This window comes from Harpia harpyja, chromosome 12 (assembly GCF_026419915.1).
Source record: "Harpia harpyja isolate bHarHar1 chromosome 12, bHarHar1 primary haplotype, whole genome shotgun sequence".
Taxonomy (NCBI): Eukaryota; Metazoa; Chordata; class Aves; order Accipitriformes; family Accipitridae; genus Harpia; species Harpia harpyja.
In genome coordinates this window covers 1,669,582-1,694,507 of record NC_068951.1, presented here as the reverse complement: position 1 = coordinate 1,694,507, position 24,926 = coordinate 1,669,582, and the positions used below count along the sequence as shown (strand labels likewise).

General features: G+C 36.5%; 4 protein-coding genes across 12 annotated transcripts in view; 3 read left to right on the top strand and 1 right to left on the bottom strand.

Moving 5' to 3' along the window:
- Positions 1–24,926, bottom strand: part of NF1 (neurofibromin 1) — a 105,415-nt gene that overhangs the window by 21,122 nt on the left and 59,367 nt on the right. For 8 of the 9 annotated variants that reach the window (XR_008237585.1, XM_052804234.1, XM_052804236.1 and 5 more), the window contains 10 exons: positions 8,487–8,919; positions 7,904–8,244; positions 6,942–7,144; positions 5,738–5,931; positions 4,024–4,164; positions 3,515–3,794; positions 2,115–2,329; positions 1,839–1,900; positions 1,598–1,712; positions 639–740 (listed from right to left, as the gene is read on the bottom strand). Coding sequence is in view for 8 of the 9 variants with exons in the window: in XM_052804234.1 (XP_052660194.1) it covers positions 639–740; positions 1,598–1,712; positions 1,839–1,900; positions 2,115–2,329; positions 3,515–3,794; positions 4,024–4,164; positions 5,738–5,931; positions 6,942–7,144; positions 7,904–8,244; positions 8,487–8,919 (2,086 nt within the window). In the remaining variant the exon portion in view is untranslated. The remainder of the gene's footprint in view (positions 1–638; positions 741–1,597; positions 1,713–1,838; positions 1,901–2,114; positions 2,330–3,514; positions 3,795–4,023; positions 4,165–5,737; positions 5,932–6,941; positions 7,145–7,903; positions 8,245–8,486; positions 8,920–24,926) is intronic. The other variant, XM_052804238.1, reaches the window with a different exon arrangement.
- EVI2A (ecotropic viral integration site 2A) lies at positions 10,086–13,871 on the top strand. Its single transcript, XM_052804245.1, has 2 exons — positions 10,086–10,298; positions 12,408–13,871. Exon 2 carries the CDS (start codon positions 12,424–12,426, stop codon positions 13,186–13,188), a length of 765 nt encoding a protein of 254 aa, XP_052660205.1. The 5' UTR covers positions 10,086–10,298; positions 12,408–12,423; the 3' UTR covers positions 13,189–13,871.
- EVI2B (ecotropic viral integration site 2B) lies at positions 14,456–18,809 on the top strand. Its single transcript, XM_052804244.1, is given in 3 exon segments — positions 14,456–16,167; positions 17,396–18,227; positions 18,229–18,809. Coding segments are annotated over 2 exon segments (900 nt in total). The 5' UTR covers positions 14,456–16,167; positions 17,396–17,426; the 3' UTR covers positions 18,328–18,809.
- Positions 19,487–24,249, top strand: OMG (oligodendrocyte myelin glycoprotein). Its single transcript, XM_052804243.1, has 2 exons — positions 19,487–20,552; positions 21,291–24,249. The coding sequence occupies exon 2, from the start codon at positions 21,297–21,299 to the stop codon at positions 22,614–22,616; it is 1,320 nt and encodes a 439-aa protein (XP_052660203.1). The 5' UTR covers positions 19,487–20,552; positions 21,291–21,296; the 3' UTR covers positions 22,617–24,249.

The window sequence follows — 24,926 nt, the reverse complement described above, 5'->3', positions numbered from 1 at the left end:
AGAGCACATGTTGAAAATGGATTGCAACTCTGCACATATAACTAACTGACCAGCCAATTTCTTCTCCAAATCAAAAGAGCATGCAGGAAGAATTGGCATTCAACAAATCATGGGTCTCTCTATGCAGCAGATTTTTCTAGGAACAAATTTTAATTTACTAACAGTAGATACATGAGGTTCTTCATTACTGGTGTACCTATTGCTATGCTGCTCAAATAATGAACTTGAAAGTAACATACAGATGGCTAAATGAATAGCAAATCAGGCAAGACTAACATTTATTACAAGCCATGACCTGAAAGGCATATATTAGCAATCATACATTTGAAAGCCAAGAGTAAAAATCTTTTGGAAAGAATTAAGACAGCCCGTGGTACAGCTTTGCCTATATTGCTATGGCCCAGTTTGGTGAAGTAGAACAGTACATTCTAAAAGCACTTTTAAAGCCTTTGCACAGGTCCCACATACAAACTTCTGACATATATCCCATATGTAGTACTTCCGAGCATGAGTCATACCAGTGAAGTGTGAACTTCACATACCACAACACTCACTTATATTTTCGAGATTATACCCATAATTATAATTTTCATTTACAAAATACATTCTCTCTTTACCCTAAAAATCCAGTTGTTTACCTTATTAAGAAGAGGCTGCAGCTTGGTGAGTGCTATAACTGTAGCTTCTATTAGAACTTGGCTATTGTAATTATCAGGGCCTTTTAAACAGCTCTCAAGTCCCTTTTTGTAGGGGGGAAAAAAAAAAAAGTAATTAAAAATACAACCACAATTAGATTTTGCTTTGTAAAAAGAAGATCAAAGCTCTAAACAATAACTGTTGCTCTCAATTAGTTTGCAAAGCTTGAGCTCATTTTACATCAGTTCTCAAGGACTTTTACAAATGCAGATTTACACAGAAGTGATATATGCATTGCTGAAAGCAATTGCACAATGTGTATTAAAAAAGTAAGGGTGTAGAACAGGGTGCAAGAATTAGAGAATAGCTCTTCTACATGTCAGATGCTGTCCAATTAAAGTTCATGTCCATAAAACTCTAATAAAATGCTTAAAGAAGACATATTTAGCACACCGTTTACTTGCTATGGAACGCAACCTTCTTTAGAAAATATGGAATGTCACTACCAAGTTAAGGCAGTCTGTTTCAAAGTTTTCTTGTATAAATGTCCCGCTCTTTCTTGTATTTACTTATAACACATTAGATTATTAACTTCGTTTAAAAAAAGGAAGTTGTGAATCACGTGCATGCAGCTAAATGCTGTAACAGAAAAATTCTCATTTAAATACTGACTTCTGGATCAATCTCAGTGTCTCAAATTTTAAACTCAATATTGAAAACTACTGTTACTCTAGAATTTGCAGCAGTGATGAAACTTATTGCCACCAAATCGATTTAAAATAAAAAGCTTGGCCTACAAAAAGTGTATTTCCAATCAGATAGTTCTATATAAGAATATGCTTGAAAAAATATTTATCCTCAAATTACACTGAGTTCTATATTTGATGGGAAGATAAAGCTAAAAATAGCTAAAATAGCTATTTTGAGAGTCACAAAGGAAAACAGACATAGACCCATATACCTTGCTAAGAATTCGGATTATTTGTTTTATTTGTCCATGAGACACACGTTTACTTATACAGCCGAAGACAACAAGTGCTCTTGGTTGCAGGGATGGGTTATACTGGAATGCAAACCTGTGAAGAAACAGAGTACACTATATTAAACAAATACACAACAAACAGGCTGTATAACAAAAAGCTGAGAATTCTAAGTGTACTACACAGGCAGGCAGGGGTTATGTTTTGAAATCTATGACATACTTTTGAGCTAGTTCAGTCCACTGGTCCAGCCACTTGCACGTTGGAATATCCCTCATACAAGCCTAAAAAGAATTATATTGTTTGAAAACATGTAACACTAAGAAAACGTATTTTTAAAATTCAGAATATGCAGTTAGTTTAGTTCTCAGAAGTCAGCTACTTAACTATTTATTACCACATCATAGGAGGTACATCTCACTACACTGCTTGGCTGTAGAAAGTGTAAGCAGTGCTATTTTCCCTTATGGATAATTTGTTTTGTTTTGAACCACATACCTCCATGATCTCCAACAAAGCTTCAGTAACAGTTTCCAACGAAGTCAGTGCAAAAGTCTCCCTTTCATAGGAACCAGGTGAGAACGACCTGTCTCGATAGCTGGATCGGAATGCTATGACTGCGGCCGATTTCACTTTGCTGATTCCAAACAGCAAATAAAATTTGGGCAGAGAGAATTCAGTCAAGCTCAGCCTTAAAACTTGCTTGGTCTCCTCTGTTGAATAAATTTTTACATATTAGATTTAAACCACTGAAATTCAATCCATATTTTAAACACCCTGAGGCTCACCCTCCCATGAATACAAAAGTAGATAATCATCCTATATGTCACTTTGCACATTCTAATATGGTTTTCTTTGCTACTTCTCCCAGAGTATACCACAACAACGGTGGTCTGTTGCACAGACTGTTGAAATCAGTCACCAGGAAGATGCATTCTAAAAACAGGTAGAAAGAAACTTGTTTAAAGATGTGGTTCTGTGAGACTTCTCCTCACATTGATTGAGCAAATGGAAACCTGGAGAGTTCCTGCTTTGAAATACCAACAGTACTGTAAGTTCAAACTGCAATCAAATTCTGCTTTTGGCTCTGGCACTAAAATGAAGAAAGCCACTTAAACCAGAAGAAAATAACAGCCCTGCTCCTAGCACTGAATATTTTTACATTTCTGAACTTTCAGTTCATTTCACTGTACTTCAAATTCATTGTTTAAACAGGAAGGCTTGCCCTTCTCTCTGTGCATCAAAGCAAAGCTTTTCTTTATACATATATATGTGTGTGTGTGTGTGTGTATTCACACACTCACTCTGTCGATATATATAGATATAGAATGAGCTTTCAGATACTTAAAAAAAAGACAAGATTACGTAAAATTTTCTTTTTTTTTTCTGCACAAAACCTAGACTGGTTTTATACTGTACTTCTGTGGTAAGAAGTGACAGCTACATATTTGCTAATACCAATTATTTTAGGACTGCTAAGATACAGCAGTATGCAAAATACCTGTTTTAGCAGTATAGTTTCACAATCCCCTTATGCAATTGATATTTTTGTTACCACATTATGCAACCATTCAAAAGATGCACATCAGTCAGTTTTAGCACAGACGTGTTTTCTCCTTTCTCTGCGTTACAGGAACTTACTGGTACTTTCTTCCCTTTTTTTAAAATCCGTTATACAAACAATTTACATTATGCACCTGCTCTAAACCAGATAGTAATTTTTTAATTCCATACTAATCTGTTGTAGGTCATATCCTCATTCTGATTTGTATGCAAGCTGAATTACAACACAGTATTTTCAAACTCTCAGAATAATTTAGAGAGAGAAAGACAACTCAAATATTTCTTAAACAAACTAAGGAACAATCAGCTTAATTGAAAATCTGTAAAGAACTTACCACTAAAGTGAAGCTGTGAACAAGTGCAAAGAGAGTGAATGATGTTGATAACGAGACCATGAGTGGAAGCTCTGAGAGAAAGGGGACCAGTGGCCACCAATAAAGTAACTACATGGAAGAGGTAGGGTAGATGTGCTGCCACATCCAGAGAATTGTTAAAGGAGAGCATCAGCATGTAACGTGCTAGAATAGCAATATCATCCCACATCAGGTGCTGTTCCAGTGTAGGAGTTGGAGACAGACAAGTCTTGTCGATTATTTTACACATCCTTCCAATCACCTGAAAAGAGAGCAACCATTTTGTTTTACTCAAACAAAGAGCACAGCTCAAAATTTCAGTAAAAACCATTAGAATTTAACACCAGAATTATTCTACTGCTTGGAACCTATTTTATCACGGGTTTTGCATTATTGCCTGTACTGAGTTACCAGAAAGCACCTCAGTGTCACATTATTATATAAGCTGAAATTATTATATAAAAGGATATCAAGGCAAAGAGGGAACTCACTTTACTTGAAACCAATTTTACATTTCCAGAAGCAAGCGCTACAGCTGTGTCTGCCATAACCTCAGCTTTTATGGATCCTAAGCCCCCTGTGGCGCTAGTTTTGATGAAACTGTCCAGCACTACATCAAGGAGATCTGTTATCTGTTAGAGAAAAAAAACCTTTTTATCAGTCAGATTAACTTTATTTTCCACAGTAAACCACCTTTTAAATCAGCAATCATTCATTTATTTAGTTAAAGATGCATAACTACCATAAATTAAAGCATCAGTTTTAGTGATTTGTTACCCTTTTGGAAAAAAGCGTAAATTTTAGAAGTGTAAAGCTGAATTCCATCAGGTTTTACTCCAGATCAAAGTGTTTCAGAACTGTGGAGAAACTATAATTTAGTTTGTATTATTTTTATTTTATTTTCCATTTTAAAGTATAACTATTCCTAAAATGCTGAACCTAATGAGAAGAAACTGGATTTGAAGTGGAAGAAAAAACATACTTCCAAGAAAATAAGCAAGATTTCATCTGTCAAAGATTTTGTTTAGAGCACTAGCCATGCGTGAATATGGCTATGAGCAAAACAAGTTTCTTCTCATGTTTAAAAAAAAAAAAAAAAAGAAAAAACAAAAAAGAAAAAACCCCACACATTTAATATATGCAGGTAAGAATCAAATCTGTCCAAGTGCACAGACAACTCCAAATATAACATGCAGGCTAAGATTCATGCTATTTCAGTGACAGTTCAAATTCAGCTCTCATTATATTATAAAAATTGGTTGGAATTCTGGGTCAACTAAGTCAATGATAAAATTTCCACCAACTGCAGTGGAATATTTAATCTTTTGTGTTCTCCATATTTACCTGTTAACAGACTTTCATACTGGACATAACAGTCATATTGTTCTCAATGCGTTTTAAGCTTTCAAAATACACTGGGTTTTGTTTTGGTGTTTTGGTGTTTTTCTTTGCCAGTTGTACCAATCAAGAAAATGCACTCATGCAGCTGTTTGACAGTTCTCCCACATTCTCCAAGAGTAGCTTTGTGATGCTGGGCTGCATCAGTTTGGATGACAGTTAAAAAAATAAAAATAGTATGACCACAAGGAAGTTGATACAAAGCTTGTGAGCAAGCCTGGTCATGGCAAGTAAAGCTGGTCTCATTTGTCTAGATGCCTCCTTCATGAATGGCATATATGACATCATCTTTATTTTTTTCATTTTCTTTATTTTGCAGGGAGGATGAGGACAGAATTTGGCTAAGTGTTAAGCTAATGATCAACAGAAGGATTGATATTCTATTAATTGTAATCAAAACACATCTGTTTCAAAAGTGCAAACAGAAAAAGGAAAAAAAAAAAAAAGAACACTTCTTTCAATGCCATGTGCCTAATATACCTCTGAATGTTAGTACTTTGTTCTTTCCATTCAGTACCCACATGTTCAGGGGTCTTGATGAAACAATTACTACTAATACCAAAGACTTAATTCTCAATTCTCAGTGAGGGCCAGGAACACATTCCTAGAAGCCAGAGTTCATTAATGATTTTATGAAGTAATTTATAGAAAGGAAACTTCAGAAGAACTTGCGCACTACTCTCCATACAGTTAATATACTTAGGTCATGTCAAGATGATTTTTATTTCTCTGCAGTAACATTTAAGTGGTTAAAAACTCTATAATCTGCTTATAAACGAATTGCAATAAATTATGCAGAATTTGTACCTGTCCAAGACTTCCCCATATCTTAGCTTGAATGGAAGGATACATCTGTTTTTCATTTATTGTCATTGTTATAAGCTTATCAAGAATAGCAGTGACTCGCTGGCGCTTAGCATCATCATTGTGTTTACAGAATCGGACCAGATTGGACAGCCAGGGAGTCATATACTCCAGACAAAGATGTTTCAGTTCAATACCTGAAATAAAAATTCACCTTGTAACACAGAATCAGCACTGGTCTCTATTGATGAGTAAGTCATTATTTGTGAGCACTTTTCCTTTCAATTTTATTGTCTAAAATAATTACTATCAGAGCTGAGCAAATAATACTGGGTAAACAGGCAAGCTTCAAAAAGAAACGTACTCTAATAATGACATCCAAGAAACATCTGTAGGAATCTGATACGGAGATGTTGACATTTTAATATCTTATTAAAAGATGCTGCAAAGATGTGTACATTCAATATTAGGTGAGACTACTTTTTAATTTTGAGAATGTATTCTAAACAGCTTCCAACAGTAAAGTCAGAGCTGTGTTATGCCTGGAAAAAAAGGATGACAAAAGTAGTGCAACAGAACCAGATGTACAATTGAGAGAGATAATCAGTCTGAAAAGATTAATTTTGATATGACTAAAGAACCCTGTAACTCTTCTGTGCATGTATACTCTAGAGCTTAAACCTTCACTATCATGGACCTCAAATTTTTATTTTTGTTCTGCAATATCTCTACTTCTGGTGAATTAGTAACAGCCTGATAGAGATCTATCTAAAATACTCACTGTACAAAACTATCAACAGTGATATGAAACAAATAATTTGTATTGTGATCTCTCTGAATGAACTTAATCCTCTAAACGAATGAAATGTCTAGTGAAACTTGATTTAACATTAATTTCAAAGCTTAAAAGGCAGTTACTTTTTTTTTTTTAAATCTACTTCATGAGAAAGGAAAGGGCACATTCAAATGTGAAAAGTAATGTTTTTGTTCCAACAAATGCCATTCCAGTTTGTGAAACTGCCTGGCTTCAGAGTATTATATAAATGAATAATCTTGAAAACAGCTAAAACAGCTCGAAGAAGCATTTGCAATTTAAACTTACTGTGACTCAGTAACATGAGGAAGCTTAATTGATTTAGCTAGACAGCTACCAACGTAAATCTTCTCAAATTCATGGTTAGCATTAAGGAATACTAGTGTTACTTACTAGATTTGCTAAATCCAGAAATACACTCTTCCAAGAACTCTAAGGTAAGGTGTGGTTCGTTAGCTGCAAGAGTCTTACTAATAGATACAATAAATAGCGTGTTGTTGGCAGGAATACACAGACCTGAAGTTTCCAGTAACTGGCCCTCAATCTTTAAATTAAAGGTACAGGTTAAGGCACATAGAAGATTATAGGCAGCAGACCTGTAACAAAGCAAGCAACATGACTTGTAATAGTTTTCTTGTACATTTTAAAATATACGCACAACAGCAAGGCATCACAGTGGTAGTACTGATGTTTTAAAAATCAAATCAATACTGCTATATAAGAGATTACATTTAAATCCTGAACTTTTTCCCTGCACCAGTTAAGATTCAGAGACAAAAACATTTGCCTTGGAGAAATGAAAGAAATTACTCCTCCACTTGCTTTAAACAATTTCTGATGAGGTTAAAGAGTATGCTTGAAGGACTTTGTACTGGACTTCTCAGAACAGCTTTCAGTTCCAGGAAATTCTAAATATTTCCACATGCACCTGAGCTGCCAAGGGCCCCAGAGGCTGCCACTGAGCCAGCACCCAGTCTGAAGTAGTCCTTTCTGACAAGATTCAAGACCCTGCTCTAAGAGGTAGAGCTCCCACATTGTTAAACAAGAAGTTCAACATGATGAAAATCAAATGTACCTAATAAACATGTATTGCAAAACAGAAGTATTTCTCCTTATAAAGAGAAATTAAGCTTCCTGCATGCCTTCAGTTACTCTGACAGTATGTATGCCTTTCTTCGCCTACAGAAAACCCAATCTTACTTTGTATTAAGTAGTACATTTTATGGAGCTACATTTTATGGAGCTGTGGTGAAAGAAAAATTGTTTTGTTCAAGAGACATTTGCTAACACTAAGAAAACCTTGGAAAGAATTCACATTTTTTATCAAAGTTGATACTAATTTAAAAGATCTGTACCGCAAACTGGGGTCTGAGCTTCCCAGGTTGAGCAGCGCTATGTTCAGTAGTGTTCCAGGGACATCCTTAGGACGAATTTTAGTGTGCTGAGGGATGGAGTCTGGTTGTGACAGCTCCCACCGTGTCCGTATATGAATGATGGACCTAACGATGGCTTCACACTCCTGGTGCATGAAGGTGAGTGGTGTGCCTTGGTTGGCAATAGTTAAGGTAAACTGGTTCTCATCAACAAGACATATTTCCTCAATTTCAGAGGCATAGTATATATCATTTAAAAACACTGTTTGTCCCAGGACTCTTGTTCGTTCTGCTGATGTCACCTGCACAGCTGTTGACCCAACCTTCAAAAGAGAATAGAAAAATGGTTCAGCACCTATTGTTAAAAATACAAAGAGAGAGAAAAGTCTGATGCTTCTGATTTTATAAAGATAAATGTATGAAATTTTATGCTGCCTAAAGAGACATACTAATAAGTTGTGATTTCTCCTCAAGACAGGAGCGGAAAATTAAAAGACAGTAAAATCATATTCAAATCCTTATAAAAATGTAACAATTCACTAGGAACAGCATTAAAAGGACTTACTTTAATAGAAACTTTGGTGTCTTTATGAGCCAGTTTGAGAGCATTGTGAAACACTTTCAAGTCCTCCTCCAAAGCCAAGGTAGCTGCTGGGAGTTTCTGCTGGTCGTGTTCGATGTGCTCTGCCAGTTTCCCTGGAGAGTCTATGAAAATAAGCCTTTTGCTTCCTTTCAAACCTGTCAAGAGCCTTTCATGGTATTTGGTGTATTCTCTGACCCAAGAGTTACAGTTATAAATAAAAACTGCTGAGACATTTTCATAAGCAAAGCCTGGAAAAACTACAAACCATTTAGAAAGAAAGTCTGTTTTAAAGCGGTTACTGGGGCCAGCGTGTGTGAGGTCCACTACAATTTCATATGGCTTTGCATAGTATGGCTTCAGAGTTAGCAGTACATGGTATATCAATAAATCTCCATTGATCTGACCAGTCTTGAATCTGTAAGAAAACAAGACAGGCGTTGTTGGGTTTGCATTTTAGATCCACGTTACAAACATTTGAGTGGTGTATTACACATACTACTACTACACTAAACCAGACCGATCTTTCACAGAGTTCTAAAAATACCATTGATCCAAAGCAATGACACTGGACTGGCAGCTACAGCCTAAAGGCATCTGTTACTATCCTGTCATAGCTCTCACTCCAGCCAAGTTTAGTGCCCAGGATGATGAAGCTTGACTTGGGATTTAACTCAACTTCATTTTCAAGTGCCATGCAACCTACCACAGCCAAGCAACCTCCAGACAGGCAGGTTTACTCAACTACAAGAAAAAATAAAATCCATGCTGGAGAGCAACAGTGCATCAACTGGATCAAAACTGGATTACATGAAAAGAGGTCAGAGTTTCTTTAAAAATAAAAGTCCCTCAAACTAACTTTTTAACCTCCTTAGAGATACAAATTATAGCTATTTTTATATGTGGAAAAATACATTTATTTCAGAAGTCTTAATTAAGACTAATTAAGCATCCACATACCAACTTTCTGAGGATCTCAAATACATTTCATTTGCTATATACTGCAGCGCACTCTAATGCCTGGTTGAGTGTTTCTAAGGATGGTCAGTCCTCTGAGTAGTACAGAGGATTTGCCTACAAAATAACTCTTTCCAAAAAACATTCAGATAATATAAAAATATTGAGAACCTTTTGTTCTCTTTAACAATTCTCTGAATTTTATGGGACTGCCCAAACCAAGTCTCCAGAGCTAGCACAGCAGACAAAATTCTACTAGGAAGAATTAATTAAAAATCAAACTCAACAGTAGCTCATGAACATCTAAGGTACTTTTAAATACCTATCACTGTTTCACGCTAGCATTAACTCTTTCAAGGCAAACCAACAGGCTACGGAAAGAGCTAATAAATATCGTAAGCACGTATGTAGTTTTAAGTGTATTGGGACACTGTTCTTCATAACATCTGAGGTAAACCACCTGAGCATAGGATAACTGAGGAGATAAATTTCATGAACATAGAATATTCGTCTGCCGAGGATACTTTTTTCCGCTGTTACTTCCTGTTGTTCTGAGAGCTAATTTGGGCAAGTCGGTGTTTTTCCCCCTCTAACGTGTCATGGTATAGTTGTTACAAAAAGGAAGTGTGTCATCTCTGTGGTTTTAGTTCTCCACTTAGAGTAAACGACATATAATTTCAGTTACAGATTTGCTTAAAAAATACCAGCATTGTCTAAATCTACTTGCTTTACATTATTGGTCGTTTGCACCCTAAGAGCAAATATATGCACAAAGAAATTTTAGTGTTAAAGGACTAAATATCTGAAACACCAATTTTCTTTTGACTACATCTTGGCAAGGTAAGTACACATTTTCCTTCTCCTATTTTAAGTTCCACTTCAAAGTTTCTTAGATTTTCTAGAAAATTATATGCAAAAGTATTTTTAAAGAAGTTCAAATAACTCAAAAACAGTAACAATCTGTACAAATATTATCTTCACCTGAATTAAGGAAGCTGCTATAACTATTTTTAGTAATGTTAAAGGTTATTCACAATCAGACTCCAAAGAATTAACAGTGACAGTCACTACTTGGCTCTGTTGTTGCTCTTTAATGATCAGTTCCTTTCCTCTCATGATTTTAAGTGAAGCCCTTAACAACATCAGTTTGTTTATTTTTAAGAAAAGCACATCTGGTCTAGTACGCTACAATTAACACTGGACTTACTGTAGTCTTGGAGGGAGTGGGCAGAAAGAGAGTTGCAATTCTCCGACAGTAACATTAAATGTTGGAGTATATCTGTACTGGCAAATGTATCTCAGTTTTGCATGTCATACAGAAACTTTATGTGAAATGTTGTTTTGTTTCAAAAAAAAAAAAAGGCTTTGCTGTTTTTTGCTTTTCTTCCTTTTTAAAGTAAGCTACAAGGCATCTTCCAGGCAACCTTTACCACATAAAGATAAAAATTCTACCTGAGCTGTAGTTCATTACTAAGGTGATTTCTAATTCAAACTTAACAACAAAGATTCATCTCAGAATGGAGTCTAATTTTATGTTATGGGTGAACTGCAAAGTAAAAAAGGTACATTTATCTTTTGCTGCTCCTTTGTCATGTAAGGAGAGACACCCAGAGTTTGCTCCCTGGTTACATACCAGGCATATCACTTCTTTCACTTTCCTGGAGGACTTCAGCAGTTCAACACACTGCCATTTGGGTTTTGCAAAATAGGCAAGTTCACCCCTCTGATTTTTGGGGGTGAATATATTAAGTTCTTTGGTAGGCATGCTAACTTTTGACTATGATAAAATAAACATTGTCTGGAATATTTCAAAATTACCTAGTCTTACAAACATACAGATATGCTTCATTACTTTTAAAGTAATAGCTTCAAGAACAAATGTATTTATAAAATATAGCACTGTTACTTTTGGTCATTCTCTACAGTATTTATATTTGAACCAAACATGGTTCTGTAACATTCAAAGGAAACATTTTGTTCTGCTGATAGAGACAGGTGAAAGTGAGACATTGGATGGGATAATAAGCCTTAAAACTCTGAACATGTCTGACACATGCAAACTGGACAAAGTAGCAGCAGTGAAGTGGTTCACTGCTTGTCTAATTTGTCACTATTATTTTGAGGTTATTATCTTAGTATCAGACTAACCTAAAGATCAGTTTCCTGTCTGCCAGACAAATTCAACAGGTACAAATTTGAATACTAGAAAAAATGTGAAACAGAACATACTAATGGTAATATCATTTGCATAATTAACTCAGGCATTTTAAAGAAAATGTCACAATCTGTAGCATGTTTATGAGAAAAATTTGAGAAGTACATTTGTGATAAATAGCCTTTTGTATAATAAAGCAGAAAAATTAGAGAACAAAGATTTTCCTAGACATTTATGAAATACTCCAGACAGCTGTGCTAAGAAATATAAACAATTAAAATAAGTTACTGCTGTCACTTACAGGAACATTTTAGATTAAAGTTTTTCACTCAATCATCTTTACAGGCACGGTTACATTTCCCACATTCAGGGGAATACTGGCGAGTAAGAAGCAGTAATCTGTAAACTTTACATGGGTTTCTCCTTTCACTGTGTAAAAGCAGAAGTGATGAACTTAAAAGTTGTAATATGGCCAGCTTTAAAGAGGAGGAACTACCACAGAGTCTGACTCTACATTACTGAGTAGTTCATAGGAAACACTTTCCTTTCTGCTCTATATTCTTTTTTAATCTTCATATATTTTCTATAAACTTCAAACTGTCAGAAGTTTGGGACAACCTATTCTTTCAGAATACCAACTGCTTGAACTCATCTGCCTATATCCACTAAAAATGGGGTCAAGTTACATATTTTTTCATCAAAAAGGCTGCTGCCTACTATTCCCTGAGAAGTCTGATTCAAACGTCTAAGAGCTAGCATTTACTAAACTAATAACATAATTTGTATTTTTGTAGGTGACCAAATAGGAAGATGAAGACAAAGAGACATAGTAAGCTACACTTTGCCCTCCCTGTCACAATAATCTTTTCTTTGTGTCTGCAAGCAAGTGCAAACCATACTGATTATCCTAGGGTTGTAAATGAAACCTGGAATCCTATCAGCCAAAACCTAAGCGGAAGCCAGAATATAGTGGAAGCCAATACAAATTCTCCTCTGAGCACCAATTTCAGCAGCAAAATGACTACTTCCAAAATGCAGACAAGTACCCTGCAATCCTTATCCTCCACAATGGCCCGAAATCCAACATCTTCCCCTGCCAGAAGTGCTGTTTCTGCCACTGCAGGACCTAGGAATACCAGCAAACCCAAGAGTACAATGACAAAAGAAACATGTGAATACAATAAGTCTCTTATACTGATTTGCTTCATTATAATAGCAGTACTCGTGCTTATCTGCACCTTCTTATTTCTGTCGACAGTCGTAATAGCAAACAAAATGTCATATCTCAAAAAAACTCAGCAAGGAAAACGTAGGCCCAGGAGCAATGGTGATATTCTGGCGACTAACAGTTTATGGCCAACTGCAGCAGGAACGTGGCAGAGGATGCCTAAGGAGACAACTGGAACTGACTCGACAATGGAAGACTTAATATCAGGGAGAGATGCTGCAATCCAAAGGAAAACCAAAGATGAAACTACCGAGAAACTCACTAAGGAAATAGATAATGAACAGGAAAACAAAGAACCATCAAAGTCACACAAACCCATTTTAACAAATTTTGTAGTTGAGATTTAATTCATACTCAGGTAAAAACTCATCTGTTGCCTTTATGTCATTAATATAAGGCAAAAACTTAGCTTTCAAGTAAGAAGAAGAATTCTAACACAGGAAAACTAAATTCAAATCTTAACATTTTTCCTTTTATGATAGTGGGAATGCTATAGCAACTTGTAGATCTAGAAGGGAGCAAGATTGTATTAAACAGCTTTCTATAGTGTCAAGACCGGTTTTACTCCTTTGACCAGAAATCATGGTGACAGGGGCTGAATGGGATAAAACAAAAGGACAGAAGTCTGCCCACTCTCAAAGATCATTAGGGGGAAAAAAAGGAAAGGACTGTTAGTCTAATATACCATGCCATAAGGTGCTACACAGGTATAACCAAGTTGCTTTTTTAAGAAAACCGTAATTCAGTCACAACTTTGTTGCAATTACTGAATCAGGAACTAGTCCCTCTCAAAATGCCCTTTCAGGTTTTTCCAACACAAACTTCTTAAAGCAGCTTAATTGCTTTCGAACCAGATAGAGATTTGAATCATATTTATTATGTTTCAACTTTGTGTATGAATATATGAAAGTTTGTATTATATGTTAGAATATGAAAACAGTTTCAATTTGTTACCTCCAATAAACTAGCAACTTCAGTTTTCAAATAATGTGACTTCTGTGATACTATTTCTCTAACTCAAAATATTACATGAGGCATTTTGGAATATTATATTCCTATAACATTTGCTGAAGGTCAGTAAAGGTCTTCTCTGATGGCTAGCTGTGATTTCTTCCATCATGGAAACACACTCCACTTTGTCCTAATACAACCAATTAGAACATGCCAAAAATTTCTTCCAAACCACCAAAACTTTTAGCTTCTCTAGTCTCATATAGACCTGATTTTCCCATATTTCTGAGGAGATGTCTGTGTCTGGTCTCACTACAGCAGAGCTTTGTTATTTTAAGGAAACACGAGAAGCTTTTCACAGGCTACTTCTTGGGTGGAAGATGATCTGTTGCACCATGGTTACAAGTGCTAAAACTGCATAATGACAAAGCTCTAAACATCCTGTGCATCTGTAATAAACATTTTTGACACAAGAGATGGTTGTATGAGTTTGAAAGAACCAGGACATGACTGAATCCCCAATTCATATTCCATTACATCACCCATAAACTTAGCTGAAAGGGCAAGTAAAGAAGCAGCAGAGAAGCAAGAAAACAGTATCATGGAAGCCAAGAGCGCAAGAGCTAAAATAATGCAACTGCCCGTATCAAAGGTGGTTTGTGTAGTAAGGAAGATAAAGTTGGAAAGAGTTTGCAAGCTTAGCCCAGAACTGGAAGTCATTAGTAAAAAAAGAAAATACAGGGCAAATTCCAATGAATCTGCCATAAACCACATATTCAGACCTTAGCGCTCAAAGGGATGAGGCACAACGCACAAGTAGAATGGGAGGACAAGGGATTATGTCAGGCATTTCTAAAACATGAGGAGAAAGGCGAGAAGAGTAAGGGCAAACTGTGACAGACCAGTGATGACAACCTAGTACTTAGGAGGTGAACTGAGAACATCTGACATTGGTGACAGAGAGCTGAAGGGCAGGCTTGGGGGATGCTGCATTGCGGTTACCTTTTCCATCCCCAAAATGACCACAAGCACAGGAGGCAACAGCAAAGGCTGTGCAAGTACTAAAAAAGGAATCTGAGGCGGCAAATGTGAGAATCTAACCTGGTATAAAACTGCTCACAGCTAGGAAGGTAACAGAACTAAAACAGGAGAATGAATCTCTAAGAGCTAGCCAGTCTGCATACAGGACCATAGTAAATTGTTAGCAGGCAGCGGATTAAAGGGGTAAACCAGCAGTGTCATGAAAAAAGCAGGCAAAAAAGGAAAGAACCAGGATCATATCAGTGGAAGGAAGGAAAAACAGGAAGGAAAAAGAACTGCCAATGAGGTGGGAACTGTGGCAAAAGATAGGTGGAGACTATGAGGGTTGAAAAGAATGGGGATGAGATAAAGGAATCAGACAAGAAATTAGGAGTTATAGTGTGAGTATGGGATCAGGATTTGTGTTTGCTGCAGGAGCAGGGAGAGTCTGAAAAAGAAAACTCATGCAATCAGAAGAGAGGCACAACAGGAAAAGCAGGAGATGAAAAGCTGCAGAAGGATCTGGCAGTAGCTACTTGCACACTGGCAGAACACACTTGCAAAATGCCGTGAGGACATATTTGTGCATGTTTCTTTTTGCCAGGCAGACTTTCTAGGCAAAAATGCTCAAGGAGGCAAAAGAAAGTAGTTTGGGTTACACTAAACGGTATGGACAAAGACAGACAGTGGGAGAACAGCTGCTCAGAGAGCACAGCCCTCCATTAACGATGGTAGCCCGTACCAGAGTCATCCAGACAGAAAAATAACATGGGAGGGGCAGGAGAAGGGTGAAATCTGTAGTTATCTGCCTTTTAATGCAACTGCACAAATGAAGATGCGTAAGCAAGCCAGCATCCTGCAATCAGATAGCTTTCTATGACTCACTGTAATGAACCTAAGGTTGATTTTCCACTAATAGTCATGACAGTGCACCAAACCCACCACTGAAATTAAATCAGTAAGAACCAAATCCAATCCAAACTTGCATAATTTTTGACTCGCACAGAAGTAACTGTAACTATTTTCAACAAAGACAGGCAAACAAGTATTTATGAATTTCTACATAATAGGGGCATACTGGGCAAAAGCCACAAAATTTGAGTTCTATAAAAATGGCAGAGCTGAAAAGTTTGCTCACAAAGCATGCAAACTCCGAGATAGGACTCTTAGTAATCTCCCCACTCTTGACACTTCCTGCAGCAAGTGTTGGTAAACTTCCTCTTCAGCTGCAGAAACCTACTTCAACATGAAACGAGCCATTTTAAGTTACTTGACTTTCAGCACACAGTCTGTCTTCCTAAGGCTTCAAACAAAAAAGTAAGACGATGCTTGCCTGATAGAAGATAAATGTGCAGGTAAGAATCAACTTCAAGATGGAAAAGCTTAATATTTGTATTATTTGGTTTGAAATGGAACTGCACTGTGTACAGCACTGTGTATGTCCTGACTTCAAGATGTATTCAAAGCTCTCGTTGAATGTCTGTATCTTAAAAGTATTAGGGTTTCAAACATATGTTGTTTGATGTTGTTACTATGAACTACCATGAACTCTACATGTAAGTATTATTTAGCCATATTTTAAGAAGAGCAGAATAAAAATTAAATTGAATCATTTTTAACTGTTATAAACCTTAGAGTTCAGATCATAATGTTCTCAAGAAGCATTAATTTATTACTCGTGTTTAGACTGTTGCATCTGAAATTTAATTTTGCATATTTGTAAACCCACAAAGATGTATGCATATTAATTTCCCAGAAACAGCTTCATATGACTAGCATTACAGTAACTAATAAATTAGCTCAAATTGCATGAAAGTAACTTCAGATAAAAAAACCACTATGTAGTAGATGTATTTTATATCATTTATTTCATACGGAGACATTCAGAGACCTGAACTCTAAACAGTACAGGAAAAAAAAGGTATTTGTTTCATGCCAACAACTTAACATTAACACAATCTCCTCCACCACAAAAAGCGTTCCGCATGCCTGAATATATTTATAAAAACAGTTTAACATTAAAGTGCTGTTCCATTACAGCATCAGTATTTGGAAACTTCTTAAAAATTAATATGCTCTACCCTTAACTGCTGAAGAGAGGCAAGAACAGGAAATAAAAGTTTAAGAGTAAAGACCCTTTAAACTTAGGTCTCAGCTTATATCCATCAAAACAAGACAATTTTCTTCACCCATGACAATCCTGTTGTTAATACTGCTCAAGTGTTTCATATTTTGTTCCAGGTCCATAATCATTTACATGATTGATAAATGTTATTTTGAAACACTGTTAGGGCTTCTCTGCTGATGCCTTTTTCTGATAAGGTGAAAAAAGGTAATAATCAAGACATTCCCTTCAGAAAAATCACTTAATTAGAATGATCAATAATGTTGAAAATCTGCTTGCTGTTGTCTAGTCAGTGACAAACCTGCTTTGCAAATGGGAACAGGCGTGAAATTTTAAACATTGGGTCTAATATTATTTTCACTATAGTATTAACATAAAATTGTCTGGTGTCAGTAAAGCGTAACAATACGACAAACACAATTTTCAAGTTAGTATGTTCTATTTCATTCCTGCTATAGGAGAGGACATATTTAAAGAGGCTGCAGGAAAATGGCCAGCAACCAAGTAATACTAGTTCTCTTCTATGGAGAAATCTGGAAATCACTTTCTACAGCAATACCTCAAAATGTTTCCATGAATAAAAGAAATGCATATACCAGTATCAGGAACCCAGTAGAAGACAAAGCTCCTCTACATCAGTTGCAAGCAACTGGACCCAGTTTACACAAATCTGGAAGAGCACTGACTGTTGCGACACCACCTCAGTTCCCTAAAGCACATGCGGAACCTAGCGATGGAAGCTGGATAGCAGCACTGATAATTGGTATCATTTTGGTTAGTATGATAATGGCTATTATTTTAATTCTTCTGTGGAAGTGCTGCAAGAAGCCAGTTCTAGTTGATTCAAATTGGGCAGGTCGTTCTCCATTTGCAGATGGAGATGTACCAGATGTCTTTATGGACTCTGACCAGACTACCAAACGTTCATCAGTTTTATTTATGTTGCCTTGGAAATTGAAGCAAGACTCAAACTTACAGCAGGATCCCACTGCATCAGAGAAACCATCCCACTGCACTACCAGTAATGAAAACAGGCAATTGCCTCCGCCAGCCGAAGCCTGCTCTGTAGCCGGTATTTCAGTTTCCAACACGGATGCGTCTCCAGCTCCCACCTCAGCAGCAGCAAGCTGTGCACCCGACCCCGGTCCTCACCCAGCGGCATCACCCGAATCCCCCGACCTGCCACCTCCACCTGACTGGCTCAGGGAACCAACAGAGGATCACAGTTCAGATCTCAGCAAGCACCAGGAGTTTCACTCAGAAACAGAGGAACAATTTCCCCCCCCCACCCGAGTTACATACTCAAGAGAGCCAGGAACCACTGCCCCAGCCAGAACACCCTTTGCAGACTGCCAAAGCTGATTTCCAGCATACTTCACATTTTTCTTAAATGAAGTATTCTTCAAATAACTGAAAAAAAGGGGAAGTTGATGCAGGCAAGAACAGTGAGACCACAGCATGGGCATTTCCCCTGTGTTTCTTAACTTCAGCTTTCACAAAAGGCAACAACTTGCTTCTGCCTGAAGGAAATCATTACAAAATACAATACGGATTGTGCCCACTAATTATTTGTAACTAGTGATTCCAGATTTTGGAGATTACAGAAAACAGTATGCACACCTTTGTGTGCCAGTATATACATACACGTAACTACACATAAACACGGAGCTTTCAAGAAACAGTACAGCTTTAGAGGGACTCAGAGCTTCTAAAAATTGTTTGTTCTACTAGGCTGTATAAGTGAATGCAATGAATTCAAGTTCATTTTAATAAAGCTTTCTAATTCAAAGATGTTTCGGTCACTTAAAGCACAACTGAATATTTGCTTAGATACAAACCTCTGAATTCAAAACAAAGCCTAAAGGCCTCGACATGCATACATATCAACCTTAATTCGAAGACCCGTTTTCTGCATATGACTGGGCAACAACTTGGTAACAATGGATTACAGGTACCTGAAACAAATCCTCCTAACAGCCATCAGTTGTTCTTTACTAATAGCAATGAGATTTCCTTTAGATCAAGTATTGCCAAAAAGTTCACTGGTATAAAACCTCCAGTGGCTTCACACTATTGTTTGGTAAAGCAGAGAACAGTGTGAGTAAACAGTTAATATAGTGGTCACTAAAAAGCTGAAATGGCTCCAAACACTTGAAGAACAAGTACACAAAGGCTTTCTTTTACCTAGATACTTTGGATTTTTATGAATAAAACAGAAACAGTTTGCAGAACACCCAGGCAAATGATTAGCAGAATTAGTTGTGCGCATTCACTAACTTCTTCCTCTGAAGCAGTATTTTCAAAATGCCCTCAATATTATTAATATAAACTTTAAAAATGTATTTAATGTTGTGTGGGTGCCAGATTCCTTTTAACACAAGGTGTCTAAGTGTTTTACATGTTCCTTTCTGGGCCCTAAGTACAAGTGAAGCTCACTGTCCTGTCTAAAAGAAAAAATGCATTTTGATGAGCTAACTTTTTAGTGGGAAGTAGGAGGGAGGTCTTAGAGGCAAATTAATTTCTTTTTTTTTTTTTTAACCAGTATTGAACATTTAGATTTATAGAAAGAAGCTGCTAGATGCTGAAGCTAGCTTTCCATGACATGTCTGCAAAATGGCAAAGAGTTTGTAGTTTTGAGTTTGCTTGGGGAGAGAATGTATCTGTGGATGTTGCACAGAGCACATGTTAGCACATATTATAACAATAAACTTCAAAATCTTTAAATTACCACTAAAAATTAAAGTCATAAGTTATGCAAATGCAATTCTAGGCTGCTGTGCATACAATGGACGTAGGAAAAGATATTTACAATTTTTTCTTACTCTTTATATAAGCTATATGACTGTGTATGCCTTAAGAACAACATTCCAATTACGCAAAGATTTTTTTTAAGGCTTGTTGCGTTACACCATGTTAAAATTAACAGCATTATAAACTATATCCACTCTTACCATATTGTTTCGAGAAATTCAGATAAAGATTACCTATAGAAATCTGTAAAATCCTACAAGCTGAGCTATATTATACCTGACAATATAGTGACAGCCTGATCTGAGGAGTAGAAAACTGAGTATTTTAAAATGATGAAAAGATATTCTGGCAGCGTAGCTTAAAAAAGCTTAAGATAGGAAGCCTAAATTAACATTAACCTTTATTACAGGAGGAGAGGTTAACCTAAGGTAAAAAAGAACACAACTTAACATGACTTTTTAAATAGGAACATTTAAATGGAATCACAGCTTAAGCTAAAATAGCCTACAGAAATTTCATTCGGTACTGTTTATGTAGGCAATCTTACATGTTATGTTTTGAGGCATTAACATAGCATAAAATATAGAAACGGAGAAGTTAACTAATTCAAATTATAAAAACCAACTATTTTATTGAATATGCTCGCTTCGCAATAAATTTGAGTCAGCACCAACGACAGCTCTGCAGTCCTCCAATGTAGTGCAGATCAGGTGGTTGCAGAGCCCCAGCTAGCAGCAATACGATGCAGCTGAAGAGGCAAGCACAATCCACAGACAGCAACTGTAGCTACTCTCTAGAACAAGACGACCTCTAAGCTTAAATCTTTCACAGAAATGATGTGCTGATATTGCAGAAGAGATTACGGTAAGTTTGTTTTTTGTTTTTAATCACAAAAACCTACTACAACAATAAAGACAGAAATAAGAAAGAAATTATTAGTTGATGACAGATGCTTGCACCAGAAATTTGCTGCAGTGTCAGAGATTTCTTACTAACATTAATCCAGCTTTCAAACATGTGTTAGCAGCTTTGAGAATGTAATTAACACTATAATAAGGAAAAATAATAATGTGCATGATAGCATGAACATGGAATTTGGGGTTCAAACTAAATTCCTAACAGTTTAAGATGTATTTTAACCAATTCTACTTAAGCAAATAGCATGCATGTATGGGGGGGGACTGCTACATTACTGCAGAGATTTGTAAAGCAGATCCAGTTGACAGCCATTTTTTCATCCTGTATAAAAGAACACATTATTCCAAACATAATATAGGCTTGAAATCACTAAAAACAAGAAGCAGACATTGTATAACATTTGGAAGAGACTTGCATTTTCGGAAGAAAGCCCTCATTTGAGCTTGAGGGGGAAAGGGAGATGAAAAAACAAGTCTCATTCTGCCAGACAACATGACAGTCTATGAAGGGATGCTTTGTAAAGTCTCTCTTGAACAATTCTAAAAAGGACCATGCCACAAAGGGGTTTATTCATATTTTTACTTAATTTCTCCTGCAAGTGGCCATTGCAAAGACAACCCTTATAAAGAAATAAAATATATTACATGGATTTAAAGGGTGTCATTTTGGTATATTTGTTTTCAGGCAACAATGGAATACCAGATATTGAATACATCTACCTGTCTGCTGGTCCTTCTGTTTTTCATACCCACTGTTCTGGGTATCTGTCCTTCTAACTGTACATGCTCAGGAAACGACAGGAATGTGGACTGTTCAGGCAGAAACTTAACTATACTGCCACATGGACTTCAAGACAACATTACATATTTAAATCTGTCCTTTAACCAGTTTGTAGATCTCGATCATCAGCTGACGAGATTCACCAATTTGAGGACCCTTGATATTTCAAATAATTGGCTCAAGAATGTTCCTGCTCATCTGCCCAAGTCCTTATGGGAATTATATGCCATAAACAACAACATTAAAGTTCTTCAGAAACTTGATACAGCTTACCAGTGGAATCTTAAAGTGCTCGATGTTTCCAGGAATATGGTGGAAAGAGCTGTTCTGATCAACAACACACTGAGCAGTCTCAAGTTTCTCAATCTCAGTAGCAACAAACTTTGGACAGTTCCAACCAATATGCCCTACAACATAGAGACAGTGGATCTATCCAATAACTTCTTGTCCCAGATACTTCCAGGAACACTGGTGAGACTACAACACCTTACAAGCCTCTACCTGCACAACAACAAGTTCACATACATTCCTGACAAAGCTTTTGACCAGCTCCTTCAGCTGCAAGTGGTAACACTATATAACAACCCATGGTCCTGCAGTGACAAACAAAATATCCCCTATTTGCTTAAATGGGTGCAGGGAACCGCTGCCAGTGTTATAGGGGCTCCCTGTGCTAATCAATCTGTGCTTTGGATGGATGCCACACCAACTTCAGCAGCTCCCACAGTTATAGACTCTAGCCTCATGATTAAAGGAATGAAGGCAGCAGACAAAGCTACTTCTCCAGTGGCAGCAGAACCGACCAAAATGACAAAAATGCATAAACAATTTAAAGCTAAGGAAGTTACTACCTTGGCAACCTTAAGCCAAACTGTAGTGTTTACGAGCACAGACCGACCACTACTCCTCTACCCAGAAGATCTGACAACTAGGAAGGTTAGTTCTCAAGAAGCAGCAGCCACACACACAATATACATCAAAGATTCAACCGAGGTGAACTCAAGCCTGACTCGTTCAACAGGATCAGCCACTACTCCTATGACTTTAAGCATCACCAGTGGAATGCCAACAAACTACTCCAAAATGCCTCAAAGCACAACTGCTACCTTAAGGAAAGAGGAATCCACTACAAATATTTTGAATACTCATGTGCCCTCCAAAGCAAGTATCTGTGACATGTATTTGTTTTTTGTTGTAATGCTTAATGCAGTGGCAATGTTTATTGGCTAAGGGCTTGTACCTTGTGAAAATTATTGAGTTTATTCCTGTGATACATAGCTGGAGTTAAGACATCCAGTTGAAATAATGAACCAACATACAAGAAATTCGAAGTTCTGACTCTGATCTAAAGAAAATAACAGTTCTTAATTAAAGAAGTGCACACTAATGTCTTGATACTAAGCTGCTACTTATTTTAATATGTCTTGAGTAAAACTAACCTTGATTTTGTTTTTAAAAATGTGCTTATTTTGTATTTAAATTTTTAATTTTACTTGCACAGAATAAAACATCAGAATTTTAAGTACTGATTTTATGTATGATTTTGTCATTAAACAACTGGAAAAAAATAGAAGGCCTGTATCATATCTGCATTGTCTTGCTTGACTTGCCAGTGAGCAATTCTTGTAATATAGCAGCACAGATTCCTTGTAAGTTATGACGACATGCAAAAGGAAGGGAAAAAATAAAGGAACTAAACATAGCTGTTTCACTAATCAGAAGTTATTCCTGAGAAAAATTGCTAGCATGTGTATCTATGTTTGCTTCATATGTATTAGGATATTTTATATATGAAGAACAACAGTTTTGAATTTAAGAATTAAATATGACAATGCCATGATGTCTACTAAGAGGGTGTAAACTGAGAAGGCAACATGGTCCAACTTCAGCATGGGAAAAGTGGTAGGGGCTGATATCTTTTTGCTCTGTCTTGACTTAGAGATTGCAGGCAAGTTATTTCTCACTCCATATTAAAAAAAAAAAAAAAAAAAGATAAAAGTAGAGGAAAACAAAAGATGTTCAATGCCATGACACTCTCCAACAACGAGGAGTTATCTACACAAATATAATGAAAGGGAACTCCTTAACTTTATTTCAAGTGACATCCAAAAATCTGAAATGTTAATACATTATGCTCAAAAGAATATTGCAAATCAGCCAGAATGTATCAAACTACTACTTTTTGATCAGTAAAATGAAATACCAGCCAATTTCTAAGGCCAGTTATGTAACAAATCAATTAAGCAATTAGTTGTCAAGCTGTCATTGAAACGGTCCTTGAATCTTGTGACTTAAAAAAAAATTAATTCAGTCCATGGCATTGAACATGCCCAAATCCTTGCTTTATAAGGATGAGCATGAATGCTATTCTCCTTGACACCTGCACCATCAGTGAGTAGAAATAGTTGCACGCATGGTTCTGTCCACTCTAGGAAAATAATTTAAATTATGTGGCAAAGGTACTTGATATACTACAGATGAAGTTTTGCAAACAGCATGAAATGAAAACTGAAGAACAAGTTCATTGAAAAAGTATTATTCACTTAATATTACAAATCTTTATACAATGTTTTCCATTCATTTCAGGCCATTTAATTTCCAGTTATTGTAGCATGAAGGTGCTGCAAAACCCAGAAAACCTCACTACTGAGACTGGAGTCCTCTACCTATTTCTCCTAGGTGTCAATGAGGGCTGTAGACCATTTACAACCACTGGTATCAGAGAAATCACAACTTTGCAATTGTGAACAGTATTTCTATAACCAGAAATGTGTTTTAATTTCTAACAGTAAATGTTACACAATGAATTTGTACAGTTATTTCATTGGCATTTAAGTAAAAATAAAGTTACGTTTGTATTGAACTGAATTAGTGATGGTGCTTCTTTTCAAATAAGCGTAGTAATAACACCGAATAGGTAATATTTTATTATACAAACCCATTTCAAGCAGACATTTGGCTCAATCTTCATGTCTTATGGGGGGAAATTATGGTTAAATCAAATTGTATTACTTTAATACTGCTGTACCCCGAATACTGTTTATTGATAAGCTGATGAGATAATAGTAACATAGGGTTTACACTTCCCCTTCCTACCCTTTAGAACTTGCAAACATCTAAGGCACTCTATCCACTAGAAAAAGGCAGCTCTTTCTCCCTCTCAAAAAAAAGATTCTCCATGTTTAATAGGACAGAAAACTTTAAAAAACCCCGAAACCAAAGACTGACATATACGTTTTAGGTAGATAGGGATTAGTTATCCAAGTGAAAGTTTAGACAAGCTAGACCGTAAGCAATATGTACACGGTAACCTTCAACAGCCAGTGCAAGTGCCTCATTATATAAAGTGGCTACCAGCAGTCTGAAAGAGTTGCCCACTTGCACAAGTTCCATATATTTTCCCCAGGTTAAATCAGCTGACATGAACTGATAAATTCCACTAACTAGGACCAGTATTAAAAAAATGTCACTGCCTGCTGCTCTCTTTGGACAGTCAATGTATTTGCAAGTACTGACTGACTATAAAACAGTATCAACCTA

Excerpts from the sequence above, each read along its gene's own strand:
- OMG (XM_052804243.1), top strand. The coding sequence starts at position 21,297 with ATGGAATACCAGATATTGAATACATCTACCTGTCTGCTGGTCCTTCTG.
- EVI2A (XM_052804245.1), top strand. The coding sequence starts at position 12,424 with ATGAAGACAAAGAGACATAGTAAGCTACACTTTGCCCTCCCTGTCACA.